The sequence below is a fragment of the Pseudonaja textilis genome, chromosome 2 (assembly GCF_049901715.1).
Source record: "Pseudonaja textilis isolate UNSWEBS1 chromosome 2, rPseTex1.2, whole genome shotgun sequence".
Classification (NCBI taxonomy): Eukaryota; Metazoa; Chordata; class Lepidosauria; order Squamata; family Elapidae; genus Pseudonaja; species Pseudonaja textilis.
Genome location: NC_141991.1, coordinates 192,763,975 through 192,782,861, shown reverse-complemented (window position 1 = coordinate 192,782,861; position 18,887 = coordinate 192,763,975). Strand labels below are relative to the sequence as shown.

The window sequence follows — 18,887 nt, the reverse complement described above, 5'->3', positions numbered from 1 at the left end:
GGGACCTTTGGTGAAAAATATTTTAAAAATGACTACAAACCACCACTCATGATGCCCAAGGTAAACAAGAGGTTTCAATCGGTAAAAATCACATCTACAATGGATCTCTCTTAACCTCGTCATGCCCATTGGAGTCTGAATCCAAGGAGGAGGAAGACAAACAGCTGACAGGGAGTAGGTGTAGCTGTTGGCTGTGGAGGAAACTGGGGAAGGGCAAGTTCAGAGGAAGATCCAGGCCCACCCCCTCTTCATCCTAGGGCACACAGGGAAGAATGGAGAAGAGAGCAACATGGGTTACGTGGCTTACAGGGGAGGAAAAGGCCCTGATTCCCTTCATTAGCCACAGTTGGGAAGAGAGTTTAAAAGAGCTGCATGCTGAGTGGAGCAAAATCTTGTGTTGACTTTAGTTATGTGTGTTCCTGGCGTCTTCTCAACCGTGTCAAAGTCATTGCCGTGCCTTCACATCTGGAATTCTTACTCCTGCCCTTACCTAATTTGCCTTGATTGGCTTTAGTTACAGTTTTTGTTGACCATGTTTTGGACTTGATTCTCTGCAGCCAAAGGCTGTTCCTGGGAGAGCCAGAAGGTAACCACGACAGTGGGGGCAAAGTTGGAGCCAAGAAAGGGACTCCTACTGATTTATCTGACTGTGCAAGCCCCGGGTCATCACACTCCTGACCAAACATCTGTGGAAACAAAAGGCTAACAAGATTAGGACCACCCAGATTTGGGGGATGGGAAATGTTCCATAGGAAGGCATTGCCATAGAGAAGGTGCAATTCTCAAGTTAAAAAAAATATTGACAGTGTTTGATGGAGGGAGCTTACGGAATGCCTGCTGTTGTAGATTTGGTAGGCCAAACAGAAACAATAGATTGAATATATTACCTAGCACAGGCTAGAAAAGTAGCCTACTTCTAAGCCGAGGATGGACAATTAATTTTCTGAAAAACCGGCAGTATTGTGGAAGGTCAAACGAATAGGGCTGTGAGGGTACATAGGCAGACACTCATGAACATTTGTAAATTGGAAAAAAAAGTGGTCACCTTCAAAAGAAATCTATGTGTTTAGACAGGGACAGGCAAAGGGCCAGGTGTGGCCTGGGGGGCATAAAGTGCCCACATTGGCTCTAAGGTATATAGGATTTATAAGTAAAAAGCAGCATTCTTGAATCACACCTAGAAAACTATTAGAATGGAGGGCAGCTCACAATACAGCGTTGGACCACGTGCAGTTTCCAAAAGCTGTAGTAAAGGAAAAGACCTTGGCAAACCCCCTGATCTCAGCCAGGGACTCCATAAGATATTAAACAGGATGGGCAAAAGAGTCTTGAAGCACTCCATAAAGCAGGGAGTGTGGGTACCGCTTTTCCCACCACCAACAAAGCTACCCCCAACGAAAGGAGCAATATTAACGTGGTGCTTCCCACTCTGAATTCTTTAAGCAGACCAGAAGAATATCATGATTGATAGTATCAAAGGCCACAAAGAGCTCAAGGAGAACCCAGGTGAATGAAGTACTTCCCATCCTTAGTCTGCTAAAATCAATTGTAAACCTCCTTTCCCCTCTTTGTAAAGGAATATAAATAAATACAATGAACTCTATAATCTTTATGTATTTATTTTACCACTAATTACAGATTTGGGGAGTTATGCGCCTCTCAAGAGTCAGTTAATTGAAGCAACCTATAAGCCCCTTAGATAAATTTAAAATTACAATTCTGAGCAGAGATCTTCAGCTTAAAATTAATTTTAAAATTAGATCCTCCAGCTCTGTAAACTGAAGCGTCTAACAACAGCATCTGAAACAAATGTTCTTTTAGTATAGTATTCCATGTTAACAAAGTCTCTTATTCAAGCTGCTTTTTTCTAGTACAGGAAGGATAAAGTTCAAAATGATACAGAAGTAATAAAATTATATAATGAAGCTTTCAAGACAGAGACTAGCAAAGAAATCTCAATAAGAGCCATTAATCAAGGGAGAGCTTAAGTAAAATCTCTCTACCTGCTACACCCTTATAGAGTATGAAGGGTGATTAGGTAACTTGAATTTATCATGTTATATTGAGCAATAAGCAGTTGCATATAGGTTCATAAAGTAAGCTGCTTCCTATAAAATTTGAATAGCAAAACAGGTAGTCCTCAACTTACAATAATTTATTTAGTGACCATTCGAAGTAACAACGGCACTGAAAAATGTGACTTGTGATCATTTTTCATACTTATGAAAAATAAGCACCCCCATGGTTACATGATCAAAATTTGGATACTTGGCAACCAACCAACTGGCTCATAAGGGTTGCAGAGTCCCAGGGTCATGTGATCATCTTCTGTGAACTTTCGATAAGCACAGTCAGTGGAGAAGCCAGATTCACCTCACAACTGGGTTACTAACATAACTGTAATGATTCACCAAATAAATGTGGCAAGAATAAATAAAATAAAATGATGCAAAGGCCACTTAACAACTGCCTTGCTTGGCAACAGAATTTAGGGTTCAATTGTGGTTGTAAGTCAAGGACCATATGTAGTTAATTAATAAATGCAAGATATTTTCCAAAGTTCTAGGAATAATTTTAGAAAGTTCAGCCTTAGAAACATGTCTTTTTGAGCTCATGAGCAGAACTCATAACTACAGTAGTGGTTACAACATACACTCCAACAACGTACATTTTGATCTTAACTGTTAGAATAACTACGGTAGATCAATCTTTGCCTTATGGTTGAAGCCCAAAGAGAAAAAAATAAGCCTATGAAAAAACCTGACTTACAAAAAAAATTTTTTTTTAAGTTATAGCTTCACCAATTCCAAGTTATTTTTAAACACCAAGGCAACACTTCTTTTTGACAGCAGAAATCATTGCAATGAATGAAACAAGCAAGAAACAAAAGATAAATCGACAGCTTGAGGAATTGTCTTTGACATTACTTTGTAACTTCTAGCCAACGTGAAAAGCAAATGGTTTATCTAACTATAATCCTATTGATGAGCTTCTAGGAAGAAATAAAGCTGTAATCTAGACAGCTGTTTAAGATAAAGGAAATAGATTGTGCTGCATAACTGATTTGTAGTATTTGTTTTGTTGCTTATGTCATTCTCACTGATGGCGGTAAAACACATTTTGTGCTCTTTGAATTCTGAATGAATGAAAACACAATGGCCTGGGAACATTTATTTGCATCAACTGCAGCCATTCCCAGCATTCCTTGTCTTTACTAGAGTACTGTAACATAAAAAGCTAAAATTATAAGATATAAATTTTTGATAGTACTGATTCTGCTATATAGAATGTTAAAGAAACCATAGAGAATTATTATGTAAAGATGAATAATAATGAAAGGCAAATACCACCATAGATTGTCTATTTACTGAGAAATAATACTTAGCTAAATGCAATCTTTGTGTAAACATATAACAGACTACTGACTTTACAAATTTCAAGTCTGAATATGTTTTCAGGAGAAAATGAGTGGAGCACAAACTCAGGGGGAGGACAGCAATCATAACTATATAATAGCACCTTTTAGTCATTTGGTGATATTTTTGAATCCCAAATCTTTAGGTTTCTAGATTTTACCAATTATTCAATCTGAACATGGACACTACAGAACAGTTCTCATTTGTAGTGACTTCAGCCGGCCTAACCTCTGGAAATGATTTTCTTATCATAATTTAATGAAGGGTGCCCCATTCTGTAAAAATGCCAAATGAGTGAGCGAAAGAGCCATGTATATATCTTAATAGTATGAGCTTACTTAAGTTAAGGAGTGTGGGATTTGTCATTCCTTGCAACACTGGGGAGGCCAACACACTGAAAAGGTTGGTATTATTTTGAGACTCTGCAAAATAACCTTGGCACTACTTTCAACTTGCCCCATTTGAGAAAAAGGTCTTGCTTTAAAAAGGAGCTGTATCATGCGATAATGACCACTACTTTCAAGCCAAGTAGGATAAAAGTCATAGCTTCTAGCCAATCATAAAAGCCAGAAACCAAATGATTTAATAAGACCCATGAGGCTTCCTTTGGGGTAAAGTCAGATAATCCTTTTCATTGTCATGTACTACATATTCATGATAAACCATTTCACTACATCACAAAATATTTTTCACAAATACGGTACTAGCACCTCACACATAAAAAAATTGCAAAATGGAAATGTTTTTAGTAATATCTAATAATTCTCATTTATCCATACATTACTATAAAGTAACACAGAACAGAAAGAACCAAGATGAGTTAAGAATTCATCCATTTACTAGAATGCTCTCTTTCTCCATCTATGTTTAGGAGGAAAAAGGCATTCACTCCACCTGATCAGAAACCACCATGCTAAGCAGTGGTGTTGCACAAGCATCATTCCTAGATTATTTCATAGTAACAGTCCTGTGGATATAGCCAAACCTCCATGAAGGGAAGGGAGCACACAAAGGATTTAGATGCTACAAAATTTGAAATTCTTCAAAGTCACTCATCCAGCTTTCATGCCTAAAGAGGGATTAGAATTCAACCACCTGATTTCTAATACGGTATCTTAATTCTGACACCAAACTGGCTCTCTTAATTATAAACTAAGGGTTGAGCTTCCTGGTTATTCCTTTCTTCTTAACCTGTAAACATGAGAGAACAATGTTGTGTTAACAGAACTCTATAAGCACTTGACAAGATTTAAATACATTAATTTAAAATACAGTTTAACTAATTGTTGATCAATAGGATAGTTCATAAGCTATTAGATCAATAAAAATGACCATAACTACGTTGGGTACTGAAAAACAAAACAACCCCACCCACCCCAAATCTGTGGCTTAGCCATCTTTTATTAGGACCACTTTTTTTAAAAAAAAGTGAGATTAAAAATGTGCAGGGTTTTGAGCAACTCAGACTTCTTCACCAGGCCAGAAATCACTTAAAAGAGGGGACGAAGAAGATCTAAAAATCAGGCCGGATTTGAAGGCTTTCCTCATTTTCCTTTGTGGTTCTATTTCCCAATAATCGCAAGGGGAACATGCAACATGTCCGGCTTTGATACGCACAAGCCAACCTTTTGTCTTTTGATTTCAGAGCGCATTCGAAACGCGAAGAAATGGCCCGCTAACGTCGGTAACCCCAGGTTAAAAGCGAGCAACACCTCGCCTCCTTGAAGGATCAGCTTTTAATCCTTCCCCTCTCGGCGTGTTTCTTTTTTTTTCCAGATCCGAGCCCAACCGGCGTCCCCTCCCCTCCTTCCTTCCTTCCCCAACCCCTCCGCCTCCTCTCGCTTGGCCGCGCTTCAGCGAGCGAGGGGGGCGTGGAAAGGAGAATGACGGTGACGTTGACACTGACTGTGAACTATGAGGAGGCGCTTGCGCCGTCGCTCGTGTACACGTCTCCAGCCCCGCTTTGGCTAACCGCTTTTTTTTCCCCCCCGCCCCAATGTGCGCGGGTGGGAGGGGAGGGGAGGGGAAGGCGAGGGGGGAGGGGAAGAGCGAGGGAGGGCTTGGAATGGTGACGTATCAGGCCGCCCTTCCTCCTTTCTGCTCCTCCCCTTCGCCCATCCTGAGCGACTCCCATCAGGGCACAGCCAGCGCGCCCGCGCCCGTCAGCGCATTAAGAGCCCGGCGGCCGCCTACTTTTTCTTCACCCGGAGCGACTGGGGCTGCCCGCCCGCCCGCCCGTCCGCGCGCGCTCTTCCTCCACGCTCGAGGGACGGTTTGTGCGTTCGGGAGGTGGGTACGTTTTCATCAAAGGCCCGGAGGCTCGCGGCAACGGCGGCTTTACCGCCGCCATTATCACCAGCGCGCGACGACGAGGAACCATCTTCGGCCTTCCCCCTCCCTCCCTTCCTCGCCGTGTCTAGCTCCGCGCAGCGGCACCAGCAACTCCTCCTCCGCCTCCTCCTCCTCCTCCTCTTGGAACAAAGGAAAGAAGCGGCGGCAGCAGCGGCGGCGGCGGTTGCTGCTGCTGCAGCTCCGGGGGACCCTCTTCCCGCTAAAGCCCCAAACAGCGGCGGCGTCTCCCCGTCTTTCTTTCGGCTCTTCTCTTGCAAGTCGAAGTATCTGGGACGCCGAACGAGGGTGAGTGGCGGAGCAAAAGCCTTCCGTTCCAGGTGCGGAGCGGACGGAGGGGCGGGGGTGGATGGTGGGAGATGAGAAGGGGGCGTCGTTCTCCGTCTCGCCTCCACAGAGGAGCGGGAAGAGGCGCGGGGGGGCGCTTGGATTACAAAGAGGGGGGTCTCGCCTTCTGTGTTGCGAGCCGCGAAAACTGAGGATGGGGGGGCGAAAGCCTTTTCGCTTTGTTTGGCCAAAGGAGGACGGCGGGGCAGGGGAGGAGGACAAAAGGGCCGCTTGTTTGCGTGGCTTCGGGGCGGGAGGGGGGCGGAGGGAGGATGGCGAGAGAAACTGAGAAAAATATGGTTGCTCTTTCTTTCTCCCTCTGCCCGTCGCTCGGTGTCGGCTGGCGAGGAGGCGGGAGAGCAAAGTCGCTGAAAAGGGAGAAGAAGAAGAAAAAGCGGCGGAAAAGGGAAACAAAAGAAACTGGAAGGGAGACAATGGGGGATTGCCGGCGGCGCGGGGAGGGAGCGAAAGCCTTCCTCTTCTGCCCTTCCCGCCTTTCTTCTCCCACACCCGCCCCTCACGCTCCCCGGGTCTCTTTCTCCTCCGGGCCGAAACGGCCTTTGGGAGCCGTGGGCCGGGGAGATGGTTGGTGCGCGTCGCCCTAGAGCGCGGTGGGGACGACCGCTTGGTTTTTCCCCCGAGCTGGCTCGGCCTTGCCATGACTCAGTAGTTTTCTTTCACAAGGCCCCTCAGGCCTCGGTGTGTGTTTGTCAGCTGGGTGGATGTGGCTTGAGGAGGGAGGGAGGTGGGGGAAACGGCGGGCCAGAGCGAAGCCCCTGCCTCTTCCCAGCTGCTTTGCCCATCCCCTCCCGGTAGCTCAATCAGGAGAGTCCTCCCAGACCGTCATCGTCGCCTGCCATTTTCTCCCGTCTTTTTTTTTTCCCCTTCCTTTTTTTTTGCGGGGGTCGGCGCGTTTGGCGTCTCGGAGTCCTTGGCGCCCGAGAGCGGCTCCGCTTTTCTTTTATCTTCTCCCCCCCCCTTCCCCGCCGCCCCTCGAAGCGCTAAATTACTGGCAGCCGCTTCTCCTTTGTTTCATCCGATTTGGCCAGTATCCATTGTGCCACTAAAGAAAAAAAAAAACCTGGCTCCTTGTTTTCTGGTCCTCTTCAGGGTTTGCCTGGAGGCGCCCTTCTTCTTTCCGGGGCCTCCCGAGTTTGAACCCCCAAAGCGCCTTGTTGCTTTGCAAAGTTAAATGCGTGCCGACGAGCTGGGCAGTTGTGTTCCATAAGTGATGCAATTTCTGTGGGTGTAATACTGCATTAGTAATCACGGGTTTTCCTCTCTTTACCTAAGAAGTTCCATGTTTTTCCGATGTTAAGCAATCCATCGAGGGCTGTTGAGTGAGTTCACTCCATCACTTCCTTGTGATAAGAGTAACTTTTTAAACCACTTTTTGTTGTACTGAATTTTTAAACACGGGATATGCAACTCTTCCTTTCATACTACTGCTATCCCATTCTGTCCAGTGGAGTTTTAGAACAAGTATTGATGGGAGTTCCTGTAGACAATTGAAAGTTAGGTTGAACAAAGAGCATGCTTGTTTTACAATGTGTCACCTTTAGTTCGACAGCAGGAACCAAACTTAGAAAAAATAAAATAAAGCAACCATCTGATTTTTGTAGCCCATGTATGTAGGGAGGGCAGAGCAATTGCTTATACCACTGTAACTAAATTAGTTTGACAAATTCTCTAATTATTGGCCTTACCCATTTTTTTCCTTTTAACTATTTTACTGTTTTAATTTTGTGAGCTGTACTGGAACTAGGCAGCTTTTGAGATAAAAATAGAAGCTGATTTCAGAGGCCCCTGTTGACAGGGTTTTATCTGAGCTTCTAGCTCAGCTTGTCACATTGCAGCCTTGTGACAAGCGGAAGCTAATGCGTTCCCCCATGTGACCTTAGCTTCTGGGGAAAAACTAAAGCTAGAGGACACACATGAGGTGGTATTAGAAACCAGCATTCTAGTTAGACTAAAGGTACAAAGCATATTCAATAACATGAGATTATAAATTCCAAGCCTAGTGCTACTTGGAAGCTATCTGAAAATCAAACCTCTATTTCATTAAGCATCAGGTTTTAACTTTTATTTCATTGCCCATTCCCCATTTTTTGAATATTTGTCCTTTTGTTTTTATAATTTGAACTGAAATGGCATCATATGGAAGGAGGCTATGTTTTTACAAAGATGCAGTATAAATATATTGGATTGAGTAGGCTAGTATTAAGTTACTTGGTATCTATTGTGCTTAATTTAAATTGTGTCAGTTTTAGATCTGATTTACAAAGCAGATTACATTTTGTAAGTAGACAGTTTCATCCATTGTTTAAAACTACAGCCTGAATGTTTTAACAGTGGTTGGAAATCTATTTGTAAAGAAGGAAATCTTCTTTGGAAGGCTAATAGATATTTTCTTCCACTTTTTTCAAACATGTATTTTAAAATATGTGTATTTTGATATACTGAGTGTCTTTGCCTTTTTTTTAGTTACTTGGGGCAAGGATAAATATAACTTGTCAAGTTTTGTTTTGGACTTCTAATAAGAGTGAAAATAGCTATAAGAAAGCAAACTTCATACCTATATATACACATAATAGCCTTATCTTCCAGATTTTATAATATCATATCTCACATTCCCTATTCATAAATGGTACAGAAATGTTAATAAAAAATATTAGTCTTGCAAAACATTTCATTTTGTTTATAGGATTGTGGCAGTGTTTTTGTTAATGCAGTGCTGAAGCTAAAAGCAGGACTGTGCATCATAGTATTATTTGCATATACTCCACTCTTCCTTCCCAATTCAGTATAAACTTATATAAAAGCAATCTGAAGTTCATTTAGTAGCTCAGGAACTTTGGACTTCAGTAAACAACATAACTGTCAGTTGAATATGCAATAGAGGCAGATCTAGGTGAATATGCCATATGGGTAAGCCATATGCACCTGCACATTCCACTTATTTTTGTTTTTTTAGGATGCAAGCAGAATTCCCATTTATAGAAAAAGAATTTCTTGGGTGAGGGCTGAACTGGGAATGACTTTAGGCTGAAAGAATCAATGACAAGCAGATTATTTTCTTTTAGCTTAACTCACAGCTTTAACAATTGAGAGTACCTAGTAATTTCTCCATCCTGCCTTTGGACAGAAAAGATGGAAGATTGTTTATTCTTCACAACTTATAGTTTTCAAATGTATACATTTTCACCAGTCCTGTCTCATCCCTGTTTATGATGATCTGCCATTTCAAGATGATATCCATTCTACATTTATGCAGAAGGCTAATTGTGCCATGCTGGCATCTGTAATAGCAGTTGTATGTGAATTATGAATGTAGAGCATCTCCTAATTAGATATCCTTTTGCTCTGTTTACAGCACAAGATGGCTCAGGAAACCAACCAGACCCCAGGACCCATGCTGTGTAGCACAGGATGTGGATTTTATGGGAATCCTAGAACTAATGGAATGTGTTCCGTATGCTATAAAGAACATCTTCAGAGACAGCAAAATAGTGGCCGAATCAGTCCAATGGGTATGTTTTGGAGCAACAAAAATGAAATACTAGATGTCAACACAGTACATTTCAGAAATGGCTGGAATGAATATTACACCATGCCTTTCCAAACTTTGAAATATTGTTAAATCTGGATTCATTCCCTATTGTAGAAAGACCTGGAAGCATTTAATAACAACCATTTTATTTGCTTAAACATTCTAATGTATTTTGTTGTATTCCTTTTTTTACTACTCAGGAACATCAGGTGGTTCCAATAACCCTACCTCAGATTCTGCATCTGTACAGAGAGCAGATACTAGTTTAAACAACTGTGAAGGTGCTGCTGGCAGCACATCAGAGAAATCAAGGTAAAACAAAGCTGTTAAATAAAATTGAGCTTGAAATTACTTAAAATGTTTTTGTTCTATAATTGTATTAGATTCTGCTATACTTAATTAATAGAGGTAATACTTAGTCTATTTTTGCAGTTAATCTGAGAATTATAATGATGAAACGTTTATAATAATATCTTGGATGACTATAAGAATAGATTTTAAGGTCATTTGTTAATAATTTGTTATCGGAATTTATTATCAGTGGGTTCAGTAATTCAGTTACCAAAAAGAGCTGAAGTTGTTAAAAATCTTAGCTTTATAAAAATTCCAGTCTTCGTAATAGCACTAACAAATTGCTTTCATTTTACTGAATGCAAGCAGAAATGTGCCTGCTGCCGCCTTGCCTGTAACACAGCAAATGACAGAAATGAGCATTTCAAGAGAGGAGAAAATAATTCCGAAAACAGAGACAACAGAGCCAGGTATGCCTCTTTGAAAGTGACTTCAGTGCAGTTAGTACAGTGGGACCTGGCACGTTTAAACATCTGTAATCAAGGAAGAAAACTATAATATTTGATATTTGAACACTTCTTACACAGTTAGCCCAGCTATGAGGCAGCAATCTAGCCAATTGTGGTGGATTTCATAAAGCTAAGTAAAGCAGGACTTGGATGAGAGGCACCAGGAAATCCCAGGGTTGTGTACCAAGTCCAAAGGGGTGGGTATGGGTATGGGGGGGGAGGGGTTATTGGAAGAAGAAAGGGGTAAACCACTTGCAAATAGTTACCAAGAAGAATATATTGTCACAGGGTCACGTTCAGTTCAAAGGAAACTTTATTTTTACCTTACATATTTAAGGAAAAAAGCATGCATGAAACTACCACAATGTTATTCTTAAATCATTGAATTTTCTTCCTATAAAAATGCCTAAGTTTGCTAATAAATTCAGTAGTCGAAATACACCAAGAACCCCATGCAAAATGCTTACTGTGTGTTAGAACTGAGTACATCTACTACTATAGTTACATTACAAATTTTGACAAGTTTTAAAAGTTCATTTGTAATATCAGCAAACTTATATTCAATCATACATATGTATTCATTTTCATATCCACACTCTGCTCTTTAATCAGTTTTTTAAGTGGGTCATCAAATGTTTTTATCAAAGCTTTATCATCATCATGGTAAATAGTATTTTTAAAGTAAACTTTCTGCAACAAATATTTAATGTATGGTGTAAAAAAAACCTTTTTAAATGCATTAAATTGAATATAGCTTAAAGGGAAAGTATTGGAATAACTTGATGCAGAAACTTTAGCTAGAAATTCAATAATGGGAAGAAATTTCTTGACTGCTTAAATAATGTTTTGAAGGAATCTTATAATATGGGAACGTTTCATATAACATTAGATATGGTAGAAGGGGAAACATCTACATAAAAATAAAGATATATTTCAGTATAGGCAAAATCTATACAGGTAGTCCTTGAAAAGTTACTTATGTCCATTTTTTTACGTGAGTATTGCGGCATTCCCGTGAACCTATAATCAAAATTCAGCTGCCTGGCAACTGACTCGTGTTTATGACAGTTGCAATTTCCTGGGCTTTGCAGCTTTCTTATAAGGAAAGTCAATGGGGAAGCCAGATTCACTTAACAGTTTTACTAACATAACAGCTGCAGTGATTCACTTAACTATGGCAAGAAAGGTCTTACCATAGGGCAAAATTCGCAACTGTCTCACTTAACAACAGAAATTTGGGGCTTGATTGTGGTTGGAAGTTGAGGACCTGTATTCAAAAGTCCACAAAAAGTATATTCTGAGCGTTTTCCTTTTCTCAAGTTCTGAAAATTAGCACTTTATATGGTTACTTGGCATAAGTGGAAGATAAAGTGAGAAATACATTTAGGCTTTTTACTTGAACATTAATACCAATATTTTCTTAAAAATAAAGAAATCCTTCGATAATAGCAGCTTGTTTATAACAATATTTTAAGATAATCAATGCATTCATAATTATGGCCTATGCAATCTATTTTAGATATAAAACAGTTTTATGAGCAAACAAGTTAGATATAAATTTAATTAACTCACTTTATATCTATAAATAAAGGTTAATTAAAATTTGCACACACCCCATGTTCAAATTTTTCCTCCATAGATTATAACTTACACACCAACTGGAATTGATTATGCATTAGATATTTTGCATGAATTACGTATTGATATAACTTACCACCTTGTTTATATTCGTTAATATTAAATGGATGGTTAATGTGGACGTACTTATTTTATTCATTTGAACTTTATACTCTCCCAGTACTTTGAATTATAATTCTCACAATTTCTTAGCACTATTTTTGCTAGTTGAGTCACATTTTTCTGCAATATTTTGTTCTTACATATTTAATAATTGAAACATCTAAAGAGTTTTCCCAATAGTGTCATCCTTGGTGCACTTTATCATAAGGTGAATTAGAGTTGGATATGAGACAAAGTAACTTTGAGGTAAAAAGCAGCTCACATGCATACATATTGACAATGTTATTCATTCTTGCGGCCTTTCTTTAAAAGGAAATAAATTTTTTAATACCCAATCCTGTCTTAACTCAAAATTTTAGAATGATTTGATATAACTTTATATAATTATGTGTGAAACATTTCTACATCATTAAAAGCTATTACAATGACAGCACAGTGGCTATTTTAATTCAACATTTAAATTATATCGGTATATGTCACCCTGTGGACGTTTAATGCATATTTCAGTTAGCTTAATAAAATGAACTTTCTGTTATGTAGGCAATACCATAAGTGAAGGAGATAATTGATCTCTGTCTGGAAAGTGGCAGAGGAGTCTCTAGTTTATCCGTACAATTGATTATAGGCCTGCACTCATCCTAGCTTTATATTGAAACGATAGCAACATCTCTATAACATACATACACATTTTGAGGTGCCTTTCTGTTTATTCTGAACGAGTGTAAGCAATTGCAACTGCTATGTGAAACAGTGATGGAGGAAAAAGCTACTTCAAAGCATTTTCAGTAAAAAATATTTTTCTAAAAAGGTGGCATAAGTAGAAATTAAAATGCTGTAATAACTAATAAACATTATTGTATGTCTGAGAACTAGAAAAATGTTAGCTTTCCAAATAACAGATCATAAGAGTCCCTCCATTATTGGATGTCTTGATTGGGGTTGATAGAAGTTGGAGTTAAATAATATTTGAAGGATTCTCCACACCTGTTTCCTCATCCCCCAGCATGTATTGCTAGACTGCAGAATTCTGAATCCACTGGTTAAGTCATTGCCAGCAAATGTCATGGTTCTGAATCTTAGTGCCTTTGATAAAGCTCAGTGTTGGAAAAAGTTCTTCTATTTCCAAAGTAGTTGTACGTATTTATTACAAAATTGTTTCAAATTGTTCAAAGTATTAAAACAACTCATATAAATATTCCTCAAGATAGTTTTAAAAAAGAAATGGGAAAGAGGAGAAAAACAACAAGACTGGTTGTACACCCAATATGTTCAAGAATGTTTTTCACCAAATAATTTTTATTGAATTAATTGTTTCAATATTAACATTGTCCATGAAACAACTACAGCAAATGTTCCACTGCTTCAAATCAATTGTTTCTTGATATGACAAAGATAGATGGGGTATTGGTTTCAGGGTGCTATCTTGCTATTGCCCAAATAAAAACAAATGGTAAAGAGGAGAGGGTGGTTCTTAATATCTGAGTTCAAGGAACTCGGAAGCATTCTGTTTTTTCCCCTGGATCATGTTGATCTGACTATTCCATGGATGGTCTGGCTATTTTCTACAAGTTAATTATTTGAGTGGGAAGCAGTTTATGGTGTTCTAAGCATAATCCAGATTGAAAAACAATTCCCAAATCTTCGCAGTTTAATTGTGGATTTTTAATCCTCTATTTTGCAGTTTAATAGTAATTGCATTAAAACCACAACAATAAAGCACCACTCTTGCATCAACAGGCAGGAAAATTCAACTACATAGATAATAGTTGCATAATACATTCAATGCATGTGCACCTTTTTGCACTGATAATAGTTGCACAAGCAACTGCAAAACAGTTAACTTATTCTGAATATAGAGACAGCACCCTGTCTGACCTAAACAAGTAATTAGTGCTCAATAATAGCAGTTTCATCCTATGTTTAGGTAATCACTTTTTCCTTTCATTCCTGCATCACGCATCTGATAGCATGGATGAAACTGGTCCTGCTACAGTACTTGGTAATACATATTTTGCTAAAATAATAGAAACTAAAGTTTTAGCACTCAAAACACATTATTTTAATAGCCAAGTTTTGCTTAGGGGGCAACAAATTCAGAACATTTTTGTTTCGGTCTCAAAGTTCTGGGACACTGGTCTTTCGTTTCACATTGAAATGCTGGAAACTTTCATTTCAAGTTCAATCAAACAAATAGGGATGTTTTTTATATCCTATTTAACAATGGAGCATGTGAAATGAAGATGATGGAGATGAAAGTTCAGAATAAAGCAGAAATGTATATTTAACCAACTTCTGTTGTTCTTTTAGTGGTTACCCAACCAAGTCCTTCAGTTACTCAACCTAATACATCTCAGAATGAAGAGAAAACACCTGAAATGCCCAAACCAAAGAAGAACAGATGTTTTATGTGCAGAAAGAAGGTTGGACTTACAGGTAAGATACTGAAGTTTGTCTTGTCCAGCTCCTTGCTTTAAAATAATGTACTTGGGAAACATTTAAAAGTCTTTCAAACAAAACAAACATTCTTAGAGGTTAGATGTACTGCTTAGAAAGATAATGCCATAGTTATAAGATTTCACCATAATTTACTTAAAGGTACTATTTCTTTGTTTCAGGATTTGACTGCCGATGTGGAAATCTGTTTTGTGGACTTCACCGTTATTCTGACAAGCACAACTGCCCATATGATTACAAAGCAGAAGCTGCAGCAAAAATCAGGAAAGAGAATCCAGTTGTTGTGGCTGAAAAAATCCAGAGAATATAAACTAACCTACTTGGTGCAAAGACTGACTTCCCTTGTTTTTATTTTAAAATATCCTAGGAAAATGTTAAAGAGCAGATGCATGGCCATTTTCCTTTGATGTTCTCCAGAGTTTTACTTTAGTTTGTCTTATTGATTGATATTTTAGAATATTGTGGGTGTTACAGGCAGAATTGGATAGATACAGCCCTTTAAAATGTATACATGCTCTCCCCCAAATGAATGAAAGAGTAAGACCTGCATTGGAAAACAGACATGCGCAAAGGACAGAGTTGTCTAGTTCACATGTGCCAAACAGATGCATAAAATCTGCATGTTTGCAGCAGATTTGCCTTTTGGGATTGTTGATAGAGGTATATCATCTTTGGATAGTGCTAATGTGCCTGTTTGATTAAATGATACACCAAGAAAAATGAGTCTACTTTTACCATAGTTAACCGTAATCATCTTTAATTTCCACACTTCATTGTTTTAAGGCTGAACTGCAGAGGAGCCAGTTTCTAAATGGAAATGGGTGTTCAGGTGCCATAAACTGCAGTTTAAGATTACCTCCTAGAGGATGTAATCTTTGGAAGTGATAAAAGTTGTTCAACTGTTAAAAACTAGTTCCTGAAGGAAACTTCAGAATTTTATGAACTAGCCTACAACAAAAGACTTGTCTGCTTCTTACTCTTAAGTAGCTAAATACATTGTGTAGCACAATGCAACAAGAATTGATTCCAGTTTACAAAATAGACTACATTTTTGATAAAAGTTATCCACAGCAGCTCTTTCAAATAAGCACCTGCATCTGATGAACCTAGTTTGCAAATGTATTCAAGCCTTTTAAGTTTTTCATATGCATCTTAAGTTGAATGTGTTCTGGTTTGAAAAGAAGGTTAGCCTTTTAATTTTCTATAGTTTCCAAATGTAGTGAGATTGCACCCTTTTGCATGGAGAAATCATACCCAATATGGCTGCTGTACACTTAAGTGGTACCTGGAACCACTCTGAGGGGCTGCTTTTATCATTTTAATAGTATTTGGGTGTAGGACTGTAGTGTTCTTGGGTGTATTGCATGGGCTGCATTATCTACAGCATTGTACAATAACAACTCTAGAAAAGGCAGTATACTTCACTGATGCTTGTCTGGTAATATCACTTCTGTGTTATAATGGAAGGGTTTTTTGTGATGTATGAAACTTGTGTTTTTTATATAAACAAGTACAGTTTAGAGTAGTATAGTGGTAATGCCTGTTCTCATTTGTAAATAGTTGTGTATACATAGGGCACTACTTCTGATTTCTATTGCAGTGTTCAGTCTTAGTTTTCTTCATTAAAAGCATCAGGTCTTTGCTTTAAATTTTGTCCTCAGTTGAGTTATTAGATAAACAAATGTGTACAGATAGTTCATATTTATGTATTGCACATAATCATGCTACCCAGCATCTATGCTATATTGTATTATGTAAATAATAAAATCATGTACAGAGGGATATAGTTCCTTTTGTGATGGTTCATTGGCATGGAAACTAATTGAATAACGAATGCTCTGCTGGTGGGGAAGAGGTGGTTGCAATTTATTCAAGCTTTATTGGTTTCTAATTTGGGGATTTAACTATAATAGTATATATGTTTCTCTCCTTGCTGAATTTTTAAATTATTGTTTCCACTTTCAAAGATGATCTAGTCAGCCTATAAGCAGGAATATATAGATACCTGATAGAAATTCAAAAACAGCTGTATCAGTATGACTGAAAGGGGAAATGTCTTACTTTCTACCTATTAATCCAGTTGGCATTTTTCTAGTTGACATTTTGGCAGCAATTCTGTAGCCATAATTGCAGCCCTTGATGATTCACTAACTATGGACGTAACTATTTTGTAGCTTGGTTAATTCCTGATGATTTGAACAAAGAAATGGAAAGGCAATTTATACCGTATGTAATGTTAATATATTTTTAAAAATATATTGCCTACTATGCACACTATTGTTTTGCATTTATATAAATTAGATTTATTTTAAGTTCAAATTGCAAAGAAAAGATCTTTTTTCTGTTCCAGTTTTACACAAATCACAGGCTCCATTTAGTAATCCCATGAGTCAAAATTCCTTCTGGAAATGAAGATTTACTATACTGATGAAATACATTTTGACTTGGAGGGTATTTGATATAAACGGCAATTAATGTTGGGTGTTAAAAAGTGATGGAAACTTGTAAAAAGACTGAATCCTTCTAATTTTATTGTGGCTTTGTCAAAGAAAGGGGGGGAAAGTGTCTTTAGTAGTATACAAATATAGACTTCTGTTTGGAATAATGAAGTCACTGGGCAATTTATGATGAGCCTATTAGCCCTCTAGTATTGAAAGATTGCTGCAGAGAGTTTATATTGGTGAAAGCATTATATAACATCATGCTTTTTCTTTTCTGACTTCAGAAAATCTTTGAAGGAACTTTTGAGTATCAAATCTAAGAAAATAACCTTAGCATTTGAGTTTTCAGTGTTCTGAGAAAAAGAAAGGGCAGTCAGTGCATGCTTCAGAAATGATGTGTAAGCAGAGCTTCCTGGGATAAGCATTTTACCAGTGCTGAACTTTAACTACTATTGGCTCATAAGATGTGCAATATCTGTTTATTATTATTTCATTCAATCATATCCGATTCTTGGAGATTGCCTGGACAAGTCCCTGCAGTTTTCTTTGGCATTTTTTTTTTTCAGAAGTGGTTTGCCATTGCTTGCTTCCTAGGCTGAGAACATGATCAGCCCAAAGTCGCCAAGCTGGCTTTGTTCCCAAGACCTGACTAGGGCTTCTAGTTTCTAGCCCAAACCTATACAAAATTTGCAAACGATAAAAGTTACCCAAGAAAAGCTTTTATAACTGGTACCAATATTTTGGAAATGCTACCCCTTAAAGATAAAATGTACTGTTGGAGTGCAAAAGTTTCATGAATTTCCAGTTGATTATTCTGCTTTACTATTTCACTTATTTCCAGAGAGATAATTGTAACTTAGTATATCTGATGAAGTAGACTAATGTATGTAGAAAAACAGAAATACTTGGGGTTTTAGTATCTTTTGATGTAAAAGGCTGATTTGTGAAATAGAGAAATATAAGGAGTTGAACTTTAAAAGCTAATTATCCCTTAAAATTACAAGTAATCCTTGACTTCATTTAGTGACTGTTCAAAGTTACAATGACGCTGAAAAAGGTAGCATGACCATTTTTCACACTTACGACCATTGCAACGTCCCTGTGGACATGTAATTAAAATTCAGGTGCTTGGCAATTGATTCATATTTATGGTTGCAGTGTCCCGGGGTCAGGTGATAATTTTTTTGACCTGACAAGCAAAGTCAACCATGTTACTAATTTGATAACTGCAATGATTCACTCATCAACTGTGGCAAGAAAGGTCATAAAAATGAGCCAAAACTTAGCAACATAAATCTTGGGCCTAATTGTGGTCATATCAAGGACTACCTGTATTATTTGGATTTTAATTTCTACAATGGAAAAAAGTGACAATAACTGATTGGTGGAGCACATCTTTTATTTCAGTGGATTCAAATACAAGGTACATTCTTGTTTTTTCAACGCTGGAACACTAAGGATATATTTCTCAAAATGAAAACAGAACTTCTCTAGTTACCAAGAAGTGAAAGACAAGAGTATTTTCTTCTCTGATAAATTACCTAACTGCACTTTCAAACCAAAGTACAAGCTAAACTATTTCCTTCAAAAACTAGTTCTTTGAATTTTGCAATGTTCCAATATAAAGCAGAGAATGTGTATTAGAACAGTACACACAAAAGCTAAAGAGAGTGCAGAATTGTTTGCAAAAATGCATCCCACCCAGCCAACCTCTATAAAAAAATTGACATGTATTTTAAATACTGTATATTCTTAATTTTTAAAAATTCAAATGTATGTAAAGCAGATAATGCATACTAAATTACAACGT

The 18,887-nt window shown here is 38.2% G+C and overlaps 1 protein-coding gene and 1 long non-coding RNA gene across 4 annotated transcripts; one reads left to right on the top strand and one right to left on the bottom strand.

Moving 5' to 3' along the window:
* Positions 1-1,603: 1,603 nt before the first annotated feature.
* On the bottom strand, positions 1,604-5,167 carry LOC148127296 (uncharacterized). Its single transcript, XR_015742182.1, has 2 exons — positions 5,034-5,167; positions 1,604-4,607 (listed from the first exon to the last, which is right to left on the bottom strand). It is a non-coding gene; the product is annotated as an uncharacterized LOC148127296 (long non-coding RNA).
* A 343-nt stretch (positions 5,168-5,510) lies between these two features.
* ZFAND5 (zinc finger AN1-type containing 5) lies at positions 5,511-16,418 on the top strand. Of its 3 annotated transcripts, none has more exons than XM_087926730.1 (6): positions 5,511-5,705; positions 9,466-9,622; positions 9,843-9,954; positions 10,303-10,403; positions 14,490-14,615; positions 14,798-16,418. In XM_087926730.1, exons 2-6 carry the CDS (start codon positions 9,472-9,474, stop codon positions 14,944-14,946), a joined length of 639 nt encoding a protein of 212 aa, XP_087782856.1. In that variant the 5' UTR covers positions 5,511-5,705; positions 9,466-9,471; the 3' UTR covers positions 14,947-16,418. The 3 variants fall into 3 exon arrangements, with proteins under 3 accessions (XP_087782856.1, XP_026559587.1, XP_026559588.1); XM_026703802.2 differs by lacking the exon at positions 5,511-5,705 and adding an exon at positions 5,887-6,053; XM_026703803.2 differs by lacking the exon at positions 5,511-5,705 and adding an exon at positions 5,887-6,085.
* Positions 16,419-18,887: the final 2,469 nt, after the last annotated feature.

Excerpts from the sequence above, each read along its gene's own strand:
- ZFAND5 (XM_087926730.1), top strand. The coding sequence starts at position 9,472 with ATGGCTCAGGAAACCAACCAGACCCCAGGACCCATGCTGTGTAGCACA. Across the intron at positions 9,623-9,842 it reads TGGCCGAATCAGTCCAATGG|GAACATCAGGTGGTTCCAAT; the intron begins GTATGTTTTGGA and ends TTTACTACTCAG. Across the intron at positions 14,616-14,797 it reads AAAGAAGGTTGGACTTACAG|GATTTGACTGCCGATGTGGA; the intron begins GTAAGATACTGA and ends TCTTTGTTTCAG.